This window comes from Schistocerca serialis, chromosome 2 (genome assembly GCF_023864345.2).
Source record: "Schistocerca serialis cubense isolate TAMUIC-IGC-003099 chromosome 2, iqSchSeri2.2, whole genome shotgun sequence".
Classification (NCBI taxonomy): domain Eukaryota; kingdom Metazoa; phylum Arthropoda; class Insecta; order Orthoptera; family Acrididae; genus Schistocerca; species Schistocerca serialis.
In genome coordinates, this window is record NC_064639.1 from 587228561 (window position 1) to 587250348 (window position 21788).

The window sequence follows — 21788 nt, forward strand, 5'->3', positions numbered from 1 at the left end:
TCTTTCAACATGATGTTTCAGGGAGTGAAGTCTCCCTTCGCTTTTCTTATGTGGGATGCTATAAGAAACAGGCTTGAATGGAGATGTGAGCAGCCTTTTGCATTGTAGTAGTTGAATGTATCTCTTCACACTAATGGAGAAAGAGTGACTTGTTTAAAAAACATAGCTGAACTGGCAGTAGCACTTGCAGAATTAGAATGCTATATCCAAATTTTCAATACAATAATACAGCAACTGCATTGAAATTTAAAACAATTTAAATATATTGTTTATTTTTCAGTTCCAGTTGCACTTTTATTTATTTTACAATATGACTAATTTCAATCTTCCTCAATAACCTTCAGACCTATGTAGTACAGTATCCTGATATGTGATTCTGATACAGACACAATGGGTTGCTGATGCATCTATACTGATATGAAGATGATCCAGCAAGATCAAAACTAACAATAACAATAATAATGATGCAACAGGGACTGAAAAATAAATAATATTTTTATTTATTAAAACTGCCAAGAGCTGCATTTGACATCAGTAAGGTCAGGAATGGGGTAAATGACTGGACTGTGGCCAAACCTGGCAGAGGGGCAGCAGATACCAGAGATATTGCAAGTTTGCTAGCTCTAGTCTAGATTTCTTGAAAAGCATCTCTATTCCAGCTAACTAGTATTTTTAGGTTAAGAGCTGGGATTAGTGATGTCACCTGTGATTTAGGCTCTCTGAGGAAAGCTCTTGATAATGAAGATCATAAAGTGATCATTGGTGGTGTCAATAACAGTCTGGATTCTTAATGTGAAAAAAGTGGGGCATCACATGTTTTATGTGTTGACCCTCTCATGATTACACAGCATCTTGCAGGTTGTACATCTAAATGTCTCCAATAAGAGGTTACTTGTACAACTAACTTCCAGAAGCATTCAGTGCAACCAAAGCACTATCTGTCCAATCCCTATGACTTCCAATATTTTTGCTATGTTTCTCAAGGCAAATGTTCCTGAAAGAAGTTGCAGAATGATTATAGCTGCAACAATCAGCGGACAAACACAAAGGCTAACAATCATAACAAATTTAGAGTTTTCCATCACAATTTAAGAACCTTATTAAATACAAGCTTCTCATATCACTACAGAAAACTGAAAAATTTAAAAATATTTCTACAGATGTATTGTGCATAACATAACATTGTTTGGAAGTCACAGACATTGAACAGATGCAATTTGTGTGTGTGTGTGTGTGTGTGTGGGGGGGGGGGGGGGTGCTTGTAGGCGTGTGTGTGTGTGTGTGTGTGTGTGTGTGTGTGTGTGTGTGTTTTTTTAAGGGGTTAGGGGTGCTCAACATCAGGATTGTCAGCACCCACATGAATATCAACTGAAACGAACATGGTTAAAATGTGAGAAAAGAACTACAAGGCGAACTGAGATGACATCACATTCGCTCTCTCCCAATCTCATTCATAATCACCGGCTCTATCATAATAGCTCACAACATGGAAAACAGCACCACGAAAGGGGAGACATGCAAAAACTGTCAGTTAAAACACAATAAGACTAGAGGAAAACAAAGAGAGATTCACAGCAATATGTGGCTGGCTGATCACTTACCAAAAACACAGATGAGCCAGCCACCCTGTAACACATTAGGAACAGCACCCTAAGATTTCAGGGAACAAGTCAGACAATTCACAAAATTTTAAAAGTCTACAACATTTGTTTGTCAACTAAAATAGATGGCAAATCTGACAGCAAATGAGGTGCCACCCTTTGGTCCAAAAATAAATCACAGTCTAGTAAAATGTGGTGCACTGTGATCTGTATGCCACAAGCACCACACATTTGAGGCTCCTCTCACTAGAGCAAGAAGCCATGCATCATAGGGCTAGGGTCTATGCAAAGATGAGTAAGGTGGACATCATCCTGCCTGCTGGTTGGAAGATGCACCCAGATGGTTGCAAGTTATTATCCTATTGCTGAAGGCAGTATAGCAGGAATAGGGTGTGGATATATTTACAACAAGTATAACAACATTCTAGTTCACAGAGCTTTATGTGAACTGAATTGAAAAAAATGTTTCAGTGTTGTACTTCAGTAATAGACTGGCTAGCATACAAGATATCAGTTCTGACTCTATAGGCCTCTAACAGGAAATATTTTAAACTTTATTAAGATATTCTAGAGGGTACTAATAAGACTTAATAGAAATAAAAGTGAATGTAAGTGAAGGTTTCAATATTGCTTTCATCTCTGACTGTCCTGATCAAGGGCACCTAGAGTTACTGACGTCTGGCTTTGGTTTGATACTCTCAGTAACATTCACAATAAAAAAATAGGACACATTCCAATAGCAACTGATAATTTACTTTTAAATTTAACTGCCTTTCATGGACTGACCATGGTGGTCAAATGGCAGCTATAAAGCATCCACATAAATCAGGAATAACTAAGAAGTGAAATATAAAATTTCACAGAATTGTAAATGCTTACTCTTACACTACTCAGAGAAAATTCCTTAGATGAAAAATGTGAAGTAGTTACCAAAGACTCAAAGCAGTAAAGAAATTTAATTCTCCTCTAAAAAATATTATTACTGTATCTAGTTCTATGTAGAGAAAACTTTATTTAATACAGAGGACTAACTATAATCAAGATTTAAAAGTGCAGTACAAACATTATTGTACAATTCTTCTTCACATCATCATAAAGACAAAAACCACATACTATGCACAAAAGATTAAAAAATTCCAAGAACACAGCAACAACAATTTGGAGCATTAATTATGTCTTGGATATTGACTACAAAGAGTATTTAAGAGATTATAAAGTTGACTTACTGGCTAACGATGAATGAAACTACATACCATATTGTCAGGAACAAATATTATCAAAACTCTTTATTCCACAATAATTACAAGAGAGATCAAAGATGAAAACAATGAACTACTTTAAGGTGTCAGCAAAGAAAAAGAAACATAGTTGCTCCCAACACCCACACAAGTTCTCAAGATGTTACTTCGTGAACTTTGAAAGTTCTTTGGCTTGGTAGCATTACTGATGCTTCATATTTGAGAAATCTTGAAGAAGAGAAATTTGTTAACATCGAGTATAGATTCTTTGAGTGTCAGGAAGTCCTTTCTGAAAGTATTTGTATGGAGTATAGTCTTTTATGGAAGTGAAACATGGATGATAACAGTGCAGACAAGAAGAGAATAGAAGCTTTTGAAATGTGGTGCTACAGAAGAATGTTGAAGATTAGATGGGTAGATCATGTAATTAAAGAGGAAGTACTGAACAGAACTGCAGGGAAGAGAAATTTGTGGCACAACCTGAGCAGAAGAAGGGATTGGTTGGTAGGATGCATTCTGAGGCATCAAGGGATCACCAAATTAGTACTGGTGGGAAACATGCAGGGTAAAAAATCATAGAAGGAGAACAAGAGATGAATACATTAAGCAGATTCAGAAGAATGTAGGTTGCAGTAATTACTTGGAGATGAAGGGGCTTTCACAGGATAGAGTAGCATAAAGAGCTGTATCAAACCAGTCTTTGGACTGAAGACCTCAATGACAACAACCACCTTTGAGAGAGCCTTTGTCAAAAAATCAGTCTGCTGCTAGTTGCTACTGATCAAAGCGATTCTGAACTTTCTTGCAATAACAACCTCTCAGATTTAGCAGTGCCTCATTAATGGCTTTTCAATTATCACAGAATACACCTACTGGTTTTTCACAATTTGTGCAGCAAATGCTTAAGGTACATTGCCTCTTTCACTGTTGTTGATAGGGCACTGTATTCAATGTCTGTAGCTGATAGGATATCATTTGTTGCCATTTTGAACTTCATTAGATTGCTGTCCCAGTTAACTTAAAATGTAGCCTATTGTTGACTGAGATCTGGTGTATAATCACCATCATAGAAGCCTTAAATTTTTGTTGATCCACTTATTTAGAAAGTTAGTCCTACACTGAATGTTCCTTTGATATATCACATAATTTGAAGTCCTACATTGAATGTGCCTGTGATATATCACATAATTTGTTTGACTGCTGCCCAGTGAGTTTTTTTTTATAATTGAGAGTTGAACTTGCTTATAGTCCCCACAGCATATGAAATGTCTGCCCTTGTGCCTTAAGCCAAATATAGGAGTGACTCATCAGCTTGCTAATAAAGAATGTGGTGTAACACAAGTTGTTCCTCATCTGTAAGTTATTCCTTCACACAGCTGTAGCTTCAAACCAGGTTTGAGAAGATATGCAACCAGATTGCAGTCTTCCATGCCAAATTTCTTGAGTACTTTTTACAGCATATTTGCCATGATTAATGCTAATCATTCCTTGCATTCTGTCTCCTTTTGCTCTCATGCCAAGATACTTACTGCGTTCGCTAAGACCTCTTGTCTCAAACTGATTCATTAATTGTTTCTTTAGTTCTTTCTCCCGCCAATTATTTCTGTTCAAGGAGATGACCAAGTCATCTGCCTAAACAGCTAGAATGAGTATATTTTGCTTCTCAATTCTGTAATAAATGGATGGATAATATTCTAAGTTCTTTAACTTCATTTTTTCTTAATGTTGCACCTTCTGATACCAAATGTGTGATGTCTGTTTTAGACTATAAATTTCCTTCTTTATTTTGCTAACTTCTGTCTCCTTCCATTTCTGCACATAGTATTCAGGTAGATAGATGTAAATTTCTTCATCAAGCTCACCACATAGGGGCATGATTTGAACATTCATGCGTTCAGTGTCAAGATCAAATTCAGCTGTTAAAACTAACAGTTTACAAACTAAAGAATGATGAACAATAGTTGAGAATGTTTCATCAAAGTTCACCCATGGAGTCTGGCAATAACCTTTTGAAATTAAATGAGACTTATAACATTCAGTTTGACCATCTGAAATTTCTTTAACTTTGAACACCGCTTTTGAACTGATTGCCTATCTGCCTGATGGTAAATTTCTCAAAGTCCACATATTGTTTTCTAGTAATGACATGTATTTAAGTCTTCCTTCCATTTTTGAAATCATCACAACTCATTGTTTCTTTATATGAATTTGGCTCAGGAATACTCGCAAAACAAACAAATTCATTATTAAAATATCTGCTGTTCGGTTTTCTTTGACATGATGATTTTCTAGTTTCTGATTGCACAGGTTCTGCATCTGACTGATCAGTGTCCCTATTGATGTTGCCATTTCTGTCTGCCCAGTGTCAGTTCATGCCAATTCAAGATAAAGTGAATATCGATCAACTTCTGCAGGTTGTGTTGATCCTGCTGACTCAATGATGTTATGTAGTGACACTGGCAGGCACTGCCCACACCATTATGAATCAATCACATTTCCCTTTGTGATGAAGTTCTCACAGTTGCATTTTGAATTTTTGATGATCTGTGGTTCATGGACCTTCTTTGGTGAATTTGGATCAGTTAATGTTACACTTTAGACTCTTCACAATATCTAATGAAGATAAGTTCTTTGAATTTGTCTTCTAATTTCATTCAGTTTTCTTTCAATACATGCATAATGTAGCTACAGTTCGTAACTGTTGACTTCTATAACATTTTCATGATGAAACACTTCACACAATCAGCACATTTCACCTACTTCAGTTGGAGTCTCTATTAGTGTTCTGGAGAAAATTGCAACACTTTTGTTGTAAGCAACTGTATGTCATTGAACAATACACACAATCCAAGTAATCTTGTTTGAATAACTGACAGAAAATTGTATTCAAGGCCTGGAAAATGTGCAACATCATTAATAGTCATCATCTTATTTCAGTCAACAACTGCTATTTCAAGATGAACATTTACCTCTGCAATTGCCTCAAGATTGTTGTTATCTGCTACTGCAACTTTTGTATTTGTAGTCATTTCAAAATTGTTGAACAAATTTCTTTTATTCATCACGTGTCACGTACATCTGGAATCTACGTATCGGCCATCACCATGAATATTGATTCTTGAAAACTTCACTAAGTTTTTCTTTGGCCCATTATATCTTGGATATTGACTCCAATAAATCCTTTACGAAATCATAAAGTTGACTTAGTAACGAATTAAGTTCACCAAGACCTCGGCGGGCAGGAATTTCAGTATTTTAAACATAGCTGCACAACGGCAACGGTTCCACGTAATAAAATTATAAACAGCCGACCAGTTGCAAAGGATAAAGAATTCTTTACCTAGGTTTCAACAAATTTAAATTTGTCTTCTTCAGAAGGTGGCAATTTTACATTAGTATGGACTGATGTATCATCGCCGTTTTTACAAATGTCTGCATAGATCCATTTGTCAAAATTAAAATATAGCCCTAAAAATAGGGTTTGTCACGCAAATATAAATTAGTACATGGATGTTGCAGAGCTCACAACCGAGTCGGTTGTGAGTTCTGCAACATCCATGTACTAATTTATATTTATGTGACAAACCCTATTTTAGGGCTATATTTTAATTTTGACAAATGGATCTATGCAGACATTTGTAAAAACGGCGATGATACATCAGTCCATACTAATGTAAAATTGCCACCTTCTGAAGAAGACAAATTTAAATTTGTTGAAACCTAGGTAAAGAATTCTTTATCCTTTGCAACTGGTCGGCTGTTTATAATTTTATTCACCAAGACCATTTGCAAAAACAAAGATTATCAAACTATTCATTTCATTACAATTACAGGAAAGATCAAAGATGATAACAACAAATTATTAGAAAGATCAGCAAAGAGAGAGAGAGAGAGAAAAAGAAAACACAACTGTTCCCAACATTAGGCATGAAATACACAAACACAGTAACACAAATGATATTCAACTCTTTTATGGCAGTTGCAATGAAACAGGTGATATTAAGTTTAAATAGCTGACCATTAATTCAAAATTTTTCATAAGAGTAGTCAAAAATATGGGGAAAAATATCCCATCAAAGGAAAATCTACATTAGTGTCCAAAAGTTAAACCTAATCACAAAAAGAAGATGTACTGCCTTATCAGGATCTACATTTACATAGATACTCCACAAGCTACCATACAGCGTGTGGCAGAGGGTACCCTATACCATTACTGATCATCACCTTTCCTGTTCCACTCGCAAACAAAGTGAGGGAAAAATGACTATATGTCTCCATATGAGCCCTAATTTCTCTTATCTTATCTTTGTGGTCCTTTAGACACAATGTATGTTGGCGGCAGTAGCATCGTTTGGCAGTCAGCCTCAAATGCCAATTCTCTAAATTTTCTCAATTGTGTTCCTTGAAAAGAAAAACGCCTTCCCTCAAGGGATTTCCATTTGATTTCCCAAAGCATCTCTGTAACACTTACATGTTGTTGTTAAAACCTATCAGTAACAAAGCTAGCAGCCTCCCTTTGAATTGTTTTGATGTCTTCTTTCAATCCGACCTGTTATGGATCCCAAACACTCAAGCAGTACTCAAGAATAGGTCACACTAATGGCCTGTATGCAGTCTCCTTTACAGATGAATCACACTTTCCTAAAATTCTCCCAATAAACCAAAGTCGGCCATTTGCCTTCCCTACCACAGTCCTCACATGCTCATTCCATTTCATATCACTTTGCAACATTACACCCAGGTATTTTAAATGACAGGACACTACTAATGCTGTAACCAGACATTATAGGTTTGTTTTCCCTACTCATCCACATTAACTTACATTTTTCCACATTTGCAGCTAGCTGCCATTCATCATACCAACCAGAAATTTTGTCTGAGTCATCTTGAATCCTCCTACAATCACTAAACTTCGACACCTTACCACACAACACAGCATCATCATCAGTAAACAACCACAGTTTGCTGCCTGTCCCGTCAGTCAAATTATTTATATATAGATATCTAAAAACAAAGATGATGTGACTTACCAAATGAAAGTGCTGGCAGGTCGACAGACACACAAACAAACACAAACATACACACAAAATTCAAGCTTTCGCAACAAACTGTTGCCTCATCAGGAAAGAGGGAAGGAGAGGGAAAGACGAAAGGATGTGGGTTTTAAGGGAGAGGGTAAGGAGTCATTCCAATCCCGGGAGCAGAAAGACTTACCTTAGGGGGAAAAAAGGACGGGTATACACTCGCACACACACACATATCCATCCACACATATACAGACACAAGCAAAACAGCGGTCCGATCACATTTTCCTGGGGCAGTCCTGATGATATTATTGTCTCTGATGACCACTCGTCATCAATGACAACATATTTGGTTCTATTACTTAAGAAGTCTTTGAGCCACTCACATACCTGTGAGACTATTCCATATGCTTGTACCTTTGTTAACAGCCTGCAAAGGGGACCCATGTCAAATGTTTTCTGGAAATCTATAAATATGGAATTTGCCTGTTGCCCTTCTTACATAGTTCACAGTATATCATGTGAGAAGAGGGCAAGCTGAGTTTCACAAGAGCAATGCGTTCTAAAACCATGCTGACTTGTGGACAAAAGCTTCTAGGTCTGAAAAAATTTATTAAATTCGAACTGAGAATATGTTCACAGATTCTGCAGTAAACCAAGATTAGGTATATTGGTCTGTAATTTTGCAGGTCTGTTCTTTTACCCTTCTTATATACAGGATTACCTGCACTTTTTTCCAGTTGTGTGGGACTTTTTGCTGGGCAAGAGTGTCATGGTAAATGTGAGCTAAGTGGGGGACCAATGGCATAGAGTATTCTGTAAAATCGAATTAGGATTCCATATGGACCTGGTGACTTATTTGCTTTCAAATCTTTCTGTTGTTTGTCTACACCAGGGATGCTTATTACTATGTCGTGCATACGGGAGTCTGTTTGATATTCAAATGATGGTATGTTTGAATGATTCCCCTGCAAAATTTAAAACTTCAGCTTTCGTTTTGCTATTTTCAACAGCCACACCAGACTGGTTAACAACAGACTGGATGGAAGCCTTAGACCTGCTTAGTGATTTTACATAGGATCAGAATTTTCTCAGATTCCCCGCCAGATCTTTTGCTAAGGTATGATGGTGGTAGTTGTATGCTTTGCACATAGATCTTTCCACATATGCACAAATCTCTACTAACTTTTGCTTGTCATCATTTGTGCATTTTCTTTGGAACTGAGAGTGTGACAGCCTCCGACTCCTCAGCATTTTCTGAATGTTATTATTAAACTGTGATGGGTCTTTTCCATCCTTAATCCACTTACTAGGCACACGACTCTCCAGACTACTGTTTACAATTTGCTTAAACTTTGCTCCTAATTCCTCTGGAAATAAGTGGAGTCAACTCAGTGTCTTCGTGAGCTGCTAACAACTGCTTATCTGCTCTTTCTAGAAGAAACAGTTCCCTAACCTTTATTAAATTTCATAGCCATAGTTGCTATAATGACATCATGACTGTTAATCCCTGTTTCTACATTGATGTTGTTGATAAGCCTATTGGTAGCTACCAGGTCTAAGATATTTCCATCGTTTGTTGGCTGCTGAACTAGCTGCTCAAGATAGGTTTCAGAAAACGTGTTCAACAGTACTTCGCATGAATGTCTGTGTGTACTCCCCACAATGAATCCAAAGACAGCCCCATCTATACTATAGGTTAAGGTTGCCTCCGACTAGTATTGCATGATCTGGGTATTTATGCACAACTGACCATAGAATTTCTTTAAATGCCTCTAGAACTGTCACAGCAGAATCAGGTGGCTGGTAAAAACAGCCAACAATTAACATGGTTTCACCTATACATGTTATATGCAAAATAATAACTTTTTGTCAACAGGAATGAACACTCCCAGTCCTATGGCGTCTAATCTGTCTTTCCAATACACGTTCCATGACTCACTAAATATCTCAGAGGATATTGGGAGGATTACTGAACAAGCTAGAGCTTGACCACAAGGTATTTTCCACACACAAGTGCCTGAAACATAATGTTCTGATAGTTAAGATACACATTTGTAAGAAAATAACACAACTGGGAAATCTCTTCCACAACGAAAGAACCTGTTAATAGGGGGATACGGCTACCCCTAACAGCTATACAGACTGCACAGTAATGTAGTATGCTCTTTATGAGCTGATTAAAGCACTCTCTTGGCATTTGATCCCTTCCTCAGGCAGAGCAGTGTGGAGGTCTGGAACAGTCCTAATGGAGGCTGACAGGATGCAATTCACTTCCATACTGCATCCCAGGCATGTGTATAGAAATAAGATCAGGGGACCTCAATGGCCAGTTCGTGTGATGGATATCTTCACTCTAATGTTCTTGACGGCAAGAATGTGTGAAGTTGGATTGCAACCTCCTCACTTCTTTTACACACAGAGACTTACTCAGTATGCACAGCCAATCTTCTTCTCTGGATAGCCGGCTATGTCAGTCTCCAAAAACTTCTTCTCCAAAGAATGATGCAAGTTAAAGGAATATATATGACACTTTCTCTCTCTCTCTCTCTACTCGTGAAATGAGTAGGTACTCTAAGAATACTTTTAGTTCACTGTCGGTGTATTTCAACTTTCATAAAGAACAAAATTATCATTTCTCGCATAAACATTAGACTTCTGGTAAGCCGCCCATGTCATCTCACATTAGACGCAAATTAAGATACATTTACCACATAGTTGATTCAACAACCATGGAAATCATGAATAAGTCTTGCCTCTAGCACATCTGTGTTAAAAGTTACTAAAAATCTTTTTTCAACTCTACTGTTTTTTTCGTCACTGCAATAGTCAAAGTTATAAAACAGCACAGAATAACACAGAAGTTCCTTGGGGCTGCCGTGTTCTTCCATTACAACTTCCTTGGTGCCACCGACAAGTACTCGTTGATGCCGTTCGACCACCATATCTACAGTCTTCTCACTACACACTTTGGACATGCACACACAGACAGGAGACATGCAGTAAATAGGTTATCTCACACTTATATTTAAAATATCATGTCTTTGAGATGGTAGAAGGCCAAGTGGTTCTAACATTCATGCGGAAATTCTCGAAACACTACATCACCTTCAAGAAATTCATCCACAAGAGCAACTCGATGTGGACATCTGGCAAACAGTCTTGCTATCCTAAGCGTCTGATACACAGTCTGTCGGGAGACAGCATTTCCTGAGGCAGCTGCAAATTCTGCAGTCAACTGACTTGCAGATGTATTCCCATTTCATTGGGCAGTTACGGCCAGATCTCAGGCCTGCTGTGGAGTCATTATTCATGGTCAGCCTTCTACTGGCCTATGAAGACTATCTCCTGTATCTCAAGGCCATTGCTAATGCCTGGAAATGACCTTCTGTGGCTCATCCAAGGATACTGAGATTTCAGTCTGCATTTGACCTGCTTCCTGGCAGCGGAATATTTTACCCTGCACAACAGAATCCAAATGGCATCTTTATGTCATTCCGCTAACAACTTTAGCAAGGGGCTACACTCTGCTCACTGTAAATGGCCAAACCAGACTGAGATGTCAGTGGTCCATGCATTTTTTGTGGTTGCCTTTCAGTAATGCCACTATTCACAGTGTGGAGTACTTCTTTCCTACACAGAGTCAACAAATAGGGTTCATAGATAAGTATTTATGGTGATGTTTGGTGATTGCTCACCTTTTCTCTTCTCATTTTCATGATTATGCTTAACTTTTGAACACTAGTGTATTTTTTACATTTACTTAGACATGCATTGCATACTCTACTATCAGTCATTCACATTTCCAGATTCATCTACCAATGAGATCACAGAAATCATAATGTCACTGAAGAATAGTAACTCTTGTGGCTATGGCTACAATGGTATTTCAACTAAAGTACTAAAATCTTGTGCAGCCTTGGCAGTTACCCCCCCCCCCCTCCCCCCCTTTCCACTCCAGTCACAAAAGACTGATTTATTATGCTGTAGTAACATCTGTTCAGAAAAAAGGAAATACACAAGGGACCTTTACCTATAAGTCCACTTTTCCATGTTCTCAAAAACTTTTGAGAAGTTGGCTTACGACTAGCTCAGTATGCACATCAAGACCTCTTGTGCTCTATCTATTACAGACTTTTTGAGTCATACATGCAACATGGAATTAAAACAAGTGTTATAGAGAATTACAAAGCCTCAAACCCTAGAACACTTCCCCTGCAGCTCCAGAAAAAATTCTGACATTGTATGAAGAGATAGTGAGCTAAAGTTCACCCTATGAATAACAATTTGTATGTAGCAGGTTAAGAGAAAGTGAACTAGCATTAAATGTGAACTAGCAATAGACACAAATGTTGCACTATACCACTTATTTACAGTCAGATATAATACACAAAAGGGTATTTTTTAGACTCCAATGTTGTAAATTATTACGTATGGAGTAACATTATGTATTATAAAATATAAATATAAACCATTATGTATTTTATATTATTACGCATGTGTTCTGTGTACAATTTGCATAGCTATACAGAAAATAACTTGCAGGACCAATAAAAATCACAATCATGGTCACAGAACACTGAATCATCTTTCTGAGAATAACTTTTTAATAACGTCTCAGTTTGGTCTCCAGAGAGGCTTTATGGAACACAACATGTCACTGAATGAATAAATGAATGTAATTATAGCCTTGTGTCATACAGCATATTTTAATTCTGAAAATATAATTAACTAAGTATTGCACATTTTCTCCACAGTCATGAAAAAGACTTTAAGGAATACCTGTTAATTAGAAAATATTACAAATGAAATTTTAACAAAATTAAGACAGATGAAAGTTGTGACTCACTTCCTGGAAAGGGGAGAGGGGGAGGTGTTAGCAGATTATTTTGTACTCTGTAACAGTTTTTATATGAGCTGCTACATTTTTTGATATGTATGCAAACTGCCAAAAGAACTGCGTGAACTTGATCCTGAAAATGGGATTATTCTCCACTGTAACAAAACAGGAGAAATGTGTATAAAAACACCTCAAGAAAACATCTCTGCAGTTCAGGTATGTCTAAGTTCGGAAAATAAATGTATGAAAAACAGCCAAAAGTGTTCATCTTGCAAAAACAACAGCATATACGGTGAAAATGTGTGTAGGACATGCTATATTTTCAAAAAAGTAGCACACAGGAGCAGCAGTGTAGTTGGAAATGGTGATTAAAGAATATTATGAAATTCACTGACAACTTCTATGTTGTATTAAAACATAGCTACTGTTGTTTGATAATAAGAACTGCATGTAGTGTAATTTGAGGAGCCTAACAATAAAATGGAGCCCATAGTACAAAAGTCAGTCTAAAACTGATCAATTTTCATGTGTTGGAAGGTATTCAGCTGTTCAAGGAATATTTTATGTTTGTTTCCTCCACAGGTCTCGATGACTGCAATCTTCAGTGTCTTAGGTCCATACATGACAATGAAATTTGTTCAAGCTGAAATACTGCCTCTAATGAATGACAAAGTGAGTAGTTTATCAGAAACCATTCTTGTTCCCTCATTGCATCCGTAATCTGTTTTAATGTTTACCTGTCAGCTGTGGTAGTGAATATGCTGTAAATAAAGAGATATTCCACATTATGTAAGGTGGGCACTGGATGCAAAAACATTCAATAACAGACAGGTCACTGAAACAGGATGTATCAGGATATTATAAGGCTGCATAAGTGTAGTGGCAAGTGAAGTGTGAGATGAGAACAGAACGAGTACCGTCTTTGTTTGAATAGGTACCACAGTGTTACAACAGTGTGTGTGTGTGTGTGTGTGTGTGTGTGTGTGTGTGTGTGTGTGTGTACTGCATGGTATGCCCATCATCTTATTTACATTGCTGTAAAGGACCACACACCTTCACCCACAGGACTGGCTTGGTATCAGATCATCTAATGTTTTTTGAGGTACAAGAGTCCACTTTGTCCAGAATTGGTCTCTTCATTTTACATAATGCCCCAGTATCAATCAGTTATCTTGCCTTTTTTTGCATTAATTTCAATTAAATCATTGTAGTTTCACCTTTAAAGTGTCATTCATATAAATAATAATTATACATGTGATCCTGTCACATACAAAACCAGATAATAATATTTGTATCCATTTTTTAAATTGCAATATAAATTAACGATGTTTCAAATAATTATTTCATGTTATAAAATTCATTTCTATAAATTCAAATTATTGTAATGAGTTTGCAAAAACCTCAAAACAAACATTATTCTTTTATATCAACTTACACATATCTCTGTAAATAGCTGAGTCCCAGCATTGCCCAGACATGTATTTATTCCAATTCTATTAGTCCATCTCTTCCTCCTCCCCTCTGCCCACCTCTCTGTCCATCTCCGTCTCCCCCCCCCCCCCCCCCACACACTTTCTCTCCATCTCCTGCTAACCTCTATGTGTCCATCTGCTCTACCCCACTATCTCTGTCCATCTCCTCTTCCCCTTTCAGAATCCTTCTCCTCCTGTAGCATCTCTCTCCCCCCTCCCCCTCCCCTCCCTCCCATTTCTCCTTGTCCCCTTCTCTCTGTCCATTTCTTCCTCCCTTTGTCTGTGCGTCTCCTCTTTCCTTCCTCTGCCCATCTCCTCCTCTTCTCTTTACATTTCTCCCTGCCCCTCTCTCTGTCCATCTCCTCCCATACTTGTGTCCATATCCCCCTTGATCCCTCTCTGTCCCTCAGTCTCTTCCTCCCCCCTTCTCTCTCTCCATATTATCACACTCACCCCAATAGGAAGTTGCTGCTTCTTAACCGCATAGTACACTCATGTTCAGAAAAAATAGAACATCTTGAATGGCTAGAGATAGGATGTTCATATTCACAGGATATGTACATTAGTACGTTCTGCAGAAATGATTAGCATTTCAGTCACCTCGGTTCAGCACGAGTCCTGTTTCCTAGTAGGCGCAGAGTCTGCCATGAGCCCTGATAAATTGTTCCATGTGTGATGGCATCAATGCATACAAGGCACAAATGGCATCCTGTGATACTGCCATCCATGCTGCATTCACCTAGTTCCTAAGTTCATATGTGGTGGTTGGCACTGGGTCACAGCACTGCACCCATCGTTTCACCCTATCCTGCACTGTTTCAATTGACAGTAAGCCTGGTGATCTGGTGGGCCAGGGCAAAAGGCTGAAATACTGTGACACCAAGAAGGCATGTGTTCATGCAACATGTAGTTGCGCATTGTCTTGCTGAAAAATGTCATTTGGAGTGATGTGCAGAAAGGGTATGGCTACGGGTAGCAGGATGTCATTCACTTAGGTCACGCTTGTCACATTGCCATGGACACACACCAATTGTGATTTGTTGTTGTACCCAATAGCACCCACACCATAAGACCTTGAGTTGCCCTGTGTGTCTTGTGCGAATGCAGCTACTGTGATGCTGCTCCTCCTGCCTGTTGTGAACCAAAATGCAGCCATCATTTTCAAGGAAACAGAACCTGGTTATTATCTGATGCCATTTCTGTCCACAGTGATGTCATTCCATACACCATTGTGTCTAGCATGTTTCTGCACATTCATCAAAGGTAGGCAGAGAAGTGGACAATCTGCATATAACCCATGCCATAATAAATGGTGATGGACAGTCAACCCTGATAGTGTACAATGTGTTAGACAGTTCCACTGTTGCACCAGAGCTGAGGAGGGTGCAGATCCATCCTGCACTGTCATTTGGATGAGATGTCAATCTTCTCAGGGTGGTGGTCTGAGTGGTGCGACCTGACCCATCTCGTCATATTCTATTGCCTTCTGTGAACCATACTGGATACACCAATTGCACTGCCGAAACACTTTGTCCCAAAGAGCACCAGTTTCCCGCATGGATGCATCACATTCTCTCATGACAATAATGTGGCCTCTTTCAAACTCAATGACTTGATGGTACAGTTTGCACATACATAATGTGAGGCATCCTGTACATCTGCTCAAGTCACACTGATCCAATATCTTCAGTTTATAGCTACAATGGGAGCTGTAAGCACATTTTACTGGTAGCTGGCATTGCACCACAGTATCAATGTTGACATGGAACCCATGGGCTGACATGGTTCAAATGCTAAAAATTTCTGCAGAACATGCTAGTGCACATGTCCTGTGAATATGAACATCCTATCATTAGTCATTCAAGGTGTTCTGTTTCTCTGAACATGAGTGTATTTCTTTTCTGATACTAAATAATATGTGTACCAAGTTTCATTGAAATCAGTCCAGTGGTTTAGGAGCAGATGTGGAACATACTCACATACACACATTTTTATAATATGTATGGATTTACTATATCTAAATATTAATTATACAGGATGTTGCACGAAAAATTGGCCTGGAGTACAGACTGCTCGCCAGTTACACACAAATTGTTGCACAACATGAGGAGGTACAACAACAAATAGATAAACATGTACTAATTACATAATAAAGAAACAACAAATAAGTTAATGCAAGCAACAGCTTGAAAACAATAGATGACAATTGGTGGGTGACAATGAGCCTTCTAGTACTCAAGATCACTTTTTCATGCACAACCCTGTATCTCTGAATTGCATTGTGTCTACAGTTTTGGCTGGAGTCAGAGGAGCACAAGCAGAAATGGTATGAGGACAGGATGAAATATGGTGCTGTATGATTATAGGTGCAAAAAAAAAAAAAAAAAAAAAAAATCACAAGCTGGAGTTCGACTGAGTTTGTGAGTACTGCTTGGTATGACCACCGTCTTGTCCACAAGGCTGTCAAGGTGCATCATGTTCATCCACAGTATCGGTTTACCATTGGAACACTGCAGTTTCTCTGAACCTGTCTGAACAAAAAACCCAGTGCCATCTACTGGGGGCTAGACAGGTGGCAGGTATGCCATTGTGTTGGCTTCCATTATCCAGAAAGCACAAAAATTGTAAGACTTCGATGAGGATGTGATAGCTGTTACAAGCATGATGAGTGATAAAATGTAGCATTTTCAGACAAGTTTTACTTCAACCTGTCTGACGATGGTGTCTGAATATTTTTTAGAAACTATCACAATCATTATACTAGAAATAAGTATGATTTGCATAGAGAAGTAAAATGTTTTACTTTAATCCAAAATGGAGTTCTTTATTCCAGCATACAGAACAGATGCTCTTCCTGTCAGCATCAAATCTAGTATTAATAATCTAATTAAATAAAAATACATCTAAAACAGAATCTTTTTTTATTTCTTACAGGTATGATAAATAACAATGTGTGGGAATTATTGTGTATCACATTCTAAACAGATACCAAAATTCTGCATTTTCTGAGTGTGTGTATAAATACCTATATGGCTCTATGCATGTAAGATAAATGTCACTGTCATTCCTGTTTAACTTTAAAATGGAACAATTTTCTGTATGGAATAAATTGTTAAAATTTAATGTACACATTTACTGTAATTACTTCATACATTTTACATCACTGTGATTTAGTTAACTTATGGCTATGTGGAACATGAAGTACTGTAGTAACTACATTAACTGATATTTTAGAAAACTTACAGTTAATAATATTTAGTCTGACCTCTCAATTTTTTGACGTCCTTCAGGCATTCTTCTTGCCACTGCCAAAGCAAGCGCCATTGCGACATCAGCTACAGCAGCATCTAAGACCTTTGGGGTAATTCCTATTTTAATTCCACGAGACTTCACTTCCTTCACATCTATGTGGTCATACCCAGCAGACATTGTTGCCACAACTTTCAGATTAGGACCTGAGGCACAAAAAAATTGTGACAACTTTTCAGTGAGTTACAAAAACTAGAGAAACAATAGGGGGAAAAAAAAAAAAAAAAAAAAAAAAAAAAACAAAACAGAACAAACAGAGGGTTAAGACTCGGTGCTAGAAATACAGTGCATTTCAGTGATTTCACGCACACGGTATTTATAATGAAGTGTGGTGTATATATTCACTGAACTTATCATGAAATGCTATTTATTAACTGCAAAAGATTAGAAACTGAGTGGCATTAGTATTGATGATGCTAGCAGCCTATTGTTACAGAGTACAAACTGACACAATTTTCTTTCTAACTGTTTAGAAATCCCAGATTATCTACAAGAATAGTCATAACAATGGCCCATTCTTATAGTTCCAGATCATCTTCATTTCTGTTTCTCTGTCAAAAAGTGCTGTTATTGGCTCTTTCATTCAACTAAAGAAACTCCTTATTTTTCTTTAAATCATTAGCAAAATGAGTAAATAAACAAATGGATTAGGTGACTTCTGTAGAGCTAAAGGATATTTACAGCACTTGTTCCGACACACTCTCGTGAGACAAAATATATCGGTGTCAAAAATTAAAGCAACAAATGGAAATTTTGCAAGTTTGCATTTATCTTACAACAAAACAGTATAAACAGGTGATAGTTAAGTAGAAGAAAGTACAGAATACAGACTGTAAGAAATGGTATGTGCATAATGGTAGAGAAAAGTCCTTCATTTTTTCTGACTTAATGGATTTGCATACACATTCCAACAACAGGTTAATGTGCTCAGTATGGGGTGTGACCACCTCTGGCAGCAATAGGGAATGTTGGGAACAATGTCATCACTCTCATGTTGAGACAATAATGCCCATTTTCCCTGTAAAGCTGCTCGCGACTCTTGGAGAGAGGTTGGTGGACGCTGACGTGATGCAACCTGTCTTTCTAGTGCATCTCAGACATGCTCTATGGGATTCAAATTGAGAGAGTGGGCAGGTCACCTCATGTGTGCAATATCTTGCATTTCCAAGAAAACACCAACCACCTGTGCTCTATGAGATTGAGTATTATCATCCATCAGCATGATGTTTAGGCCCACAGCACCTTGCAACAACTGCACATGAGGTCCCTAAGAGTCTCGTCACGATACCTAACAGCAGTTAAACCTTGCTGATTCACCAATACAATTTCATGATGGGGCATTCGAGTGGTCAATGTAATCCATGCCTACACCATTAGGGATCCTTCTCGAAATGGTCTCTTTCCACAAAATTTTGGTCCCAAAATCGTGTTCTACATTCGCTCTAGATGTGAATATGTTGAGAATCACTCTCCAGATCAAATCATCTGTGAAAAGGTCTCTTTCCACAAAATTTTGATTCCAAAATCATGTTCTACATTCCCTCCAGATGTGAATATGTTGAGAATCACTCTCCAGATCAAATCATCTGTGAAAACAATATTGGCATACTGTTCAACCGTCCAGGTAGCATGTTGACGACTTCACTCTAGATTTTCTCTTCTTTGAAGACGCGTCAGAGGTACATGTACAGCAGGTCTCCGAGAATAAAAGTCACTCTACCGAAGCCTTCCTTGCAATGTTTGCCTCAATATGACCTGTCCAGTGGATGATGCTGCCATGTGTCGTAAGGTGGTACAATCATGCCATTACAGCCAAACAATGGTCCTCTCTTTCTGATGTCACACATGTTGGCCCTGCCCTGGTCTTCGGGATACTGTTTTAGTCTCTAAAAACTGTCGCCATATCTGAGAAACAACAGAACAATTCACATTAAGCCATCAGGCCATATCAGTTTGCGATTGTCTTGCATCCATTCTTCCTATGGCTGTCCACTGCAGAGTCTGGTAGGTGTCTTCGCTGTGCCACACTGTACTGTCTGTGACTGTGCACACAATGACTGCATGTGGGACTACCTGCAAACACTACCCCATTTGATAGGTGCCTTGACATAATCACTGGCATGGTTGCTCATTGACCAGAATGCCATCTTCCAAGCAGAACACAATCATATGGACATCTGTTGATAATTTATGCAATTATATTATTAATTAGACACAGGATGGGGAAATAGCAGTTTGTTGCTTTGATTTTGCACACCAGTGTATTGCGAGCACTGCCTGCTGCACGACGGAATGCTGTCTAGGTATGCTGCAGACTTGTGACACAGTAGGTGAAGTATGTCAGTGGAGCAGAGACAAATGGGGAACCATTCTAGTGGTAATATGGTCTGCAAAAACAAATGGCAGAATGTTATGGCTTATCACCTGGGAACAAGCATCTCATAAATGGTGAAGCTGATCAACTACTTGCTTGCTACTGTTGTGAGCATCTATCAAAAGTGGTTGAAGAATGCTGAAACCACAAATAGGCAACAAGGTGTTGGGCATCCATATCTCATCACAGTATGTGTGAATTGGAGGCTTGCCTGCTGTGTGAAGTAGGACAGGCACCAATCTGTGGCAGATCTGACAACAGAGTACTATGCTAATATAGATACAAGTGTTCGACGCACACTATTCAGCATGTACAGGGCTATTACAAATGATTGAAGCGATTTCATAAATTCACTGTAGCTCCATTCATTGACATATGGTCACGACACACTACAGATAGGTAGAAAAACTCATAAAGTTTTGTTCGGCTGAAGCCGCACTTCAGGTTTCTGCCGCCAGAGCGCTCGAGAGCGCAGTGAGACAAAATGGCGACAGGAGCCGAGAAAGCGTATGTCGTGCTTGAAATGCACTCACATCAGTCAGTCATAACAGTGCAACGACACTTCAGGACGAAGTTCAACAAAGATCCACCAACTGCTAACTCCATTCGGCGATGGTATGCGCAGTTTAAAGCTTCTGGATGCCTCTGTAAGGGGAAATCAACGGGTCGGCCTGCAGTGAGCAAAGAAACGGTTGAACGCGTGCGGGCAAGTTTCACGCGTAACCCGCGGAAGTCGACGAATAAAGCAAGCAGGGAGCTAAACGTACCACAGCCGATGGTTTGGAAAATCTTATGAAAAGGGTAAAGCAGAAGCCCTACCGTTTACAATTGCTACAAGCCCGCACATATCGAACATTTGTGAATGCCTAAAAAAACTTTTTGAGTTTTTGTATGTGTGTGCAAAGCATTGTGAAAATATCTCAAATAATAAAGATGTTGTAGAACTGTGAAATTGCTTCAATCATTTGTAATAACCCTGTATTGTTAAATATGGGGTCCTAAGCAGACAACCTCTAAGTGTTTCTGTGTTGATCCAAAAACATCATCAAGTATGTTTCTGTGGATATAGGATCATCAAACTTGGAGTGTGAATCAATGGAAACATGTCAACTGGAGGGGCAAATTGTGTTTCTTGTTACACCAGGTTGATGATCTGTCCATATACTCCATCATACAGGAAAATGGTTGCTCAAAACGTGCACCATACCATCAATGCAGGCCAGTGAGGACAGTAGTTGATGATGTTGATGTGGTCTTCAGTCCTGAGACTGGTTTGATGCAGCTCTCCATGCAGGACAGTAGTATGCTGTGGGAAACATTTACCTAGATATCCACAGGACGTGTGATAGTATTATAAGGCACCATGACAGCAATGGACTATGTGAACATTATTGCACACCACCTGCATCGCTCCATGCCTGACATATTCCATGACAGTGATGACATCGTCCAGCAGCATAACTATACATGTCAGAATGCCAGAAATGTGGTACAGTGATTTGAGAACATGATAGCAAAATCAAATTGATGTCTTGGCCACCAATTTTGCCTGATCTGAACCCAATGTAATGCATTTGGGAAGCTGTTGAGCAGCAGCTCCCACAAACCACCGGCCATTAAGTTGCTGAAATTGTGTGACCCATGCATAGACATCTGATACCACATACCCCCTTAAACCCATCGTAACACTCCTGCTTACATATATGAAGTAAATTATATCATTTCACACATTGCAGTGTACTCCAAATATAAAAGTTATCTGTAAGTGAGGTTCAGATCACTGTAACTAATTAAATGTCATACAAACATTGAGATGCACATGTACACCAACTCCTGGTGACCTGCCTTGCTTGTCGACTCCCCCACTGATTGCTGCCTGACCACCAAGGCACTTGAAGCTTTGTACTTTGCCACCTCCACGGATATATGT

At 38.6% G+C, this 21788-nt stretch overlaps 2 protein-coding genes across 3 annotated transcripts in view; one reads left to right on the forward strand and one right to left on the reverse strand.

The window, feature by feature from the left end:
- The window catches only part of LOC126457612 (ragulator complex protein LAMTOR3), a 109021-nt gene that overhangs the window by 79818 nt on the left and 7415 nt on the right, over window positions 1–21788 (forward strand). Inside the window, exon 6 of one of the 2 annotated variants that reach the window (XR_007585495.1) lies at window positions 13286–13375. The exons of the other annotated variant lie outside the window; for it this stretch is intronic. The gene's annotated coding sequence lies outside the window, so the exon portion shown is untranslated. The remainder of the gene's footprint in view (window positions 1–13285; window positions 13376–21788) is intronic. 2 annotated transcript variants of the gene reach the window in all.
- Window positions 1–21788, reverse strand: part of LOC126457609 (glyoxylate reductase/hydroxypyruvate reductase-like) — a 95156-nt gene that overhangs the window by 27228 nt on the left and 46140 nt on the right. Inside the window, exon 3 of the mRNA XM_050094060.1 lies at window positions 17441–17630. Coding sequence (XP_049950017.1) covers window positions 17441–17630 — 190 coding nt within the window. The remainder of the gene's footprint in view (window positions 1–17440; window positions 17631–21788) is intronic.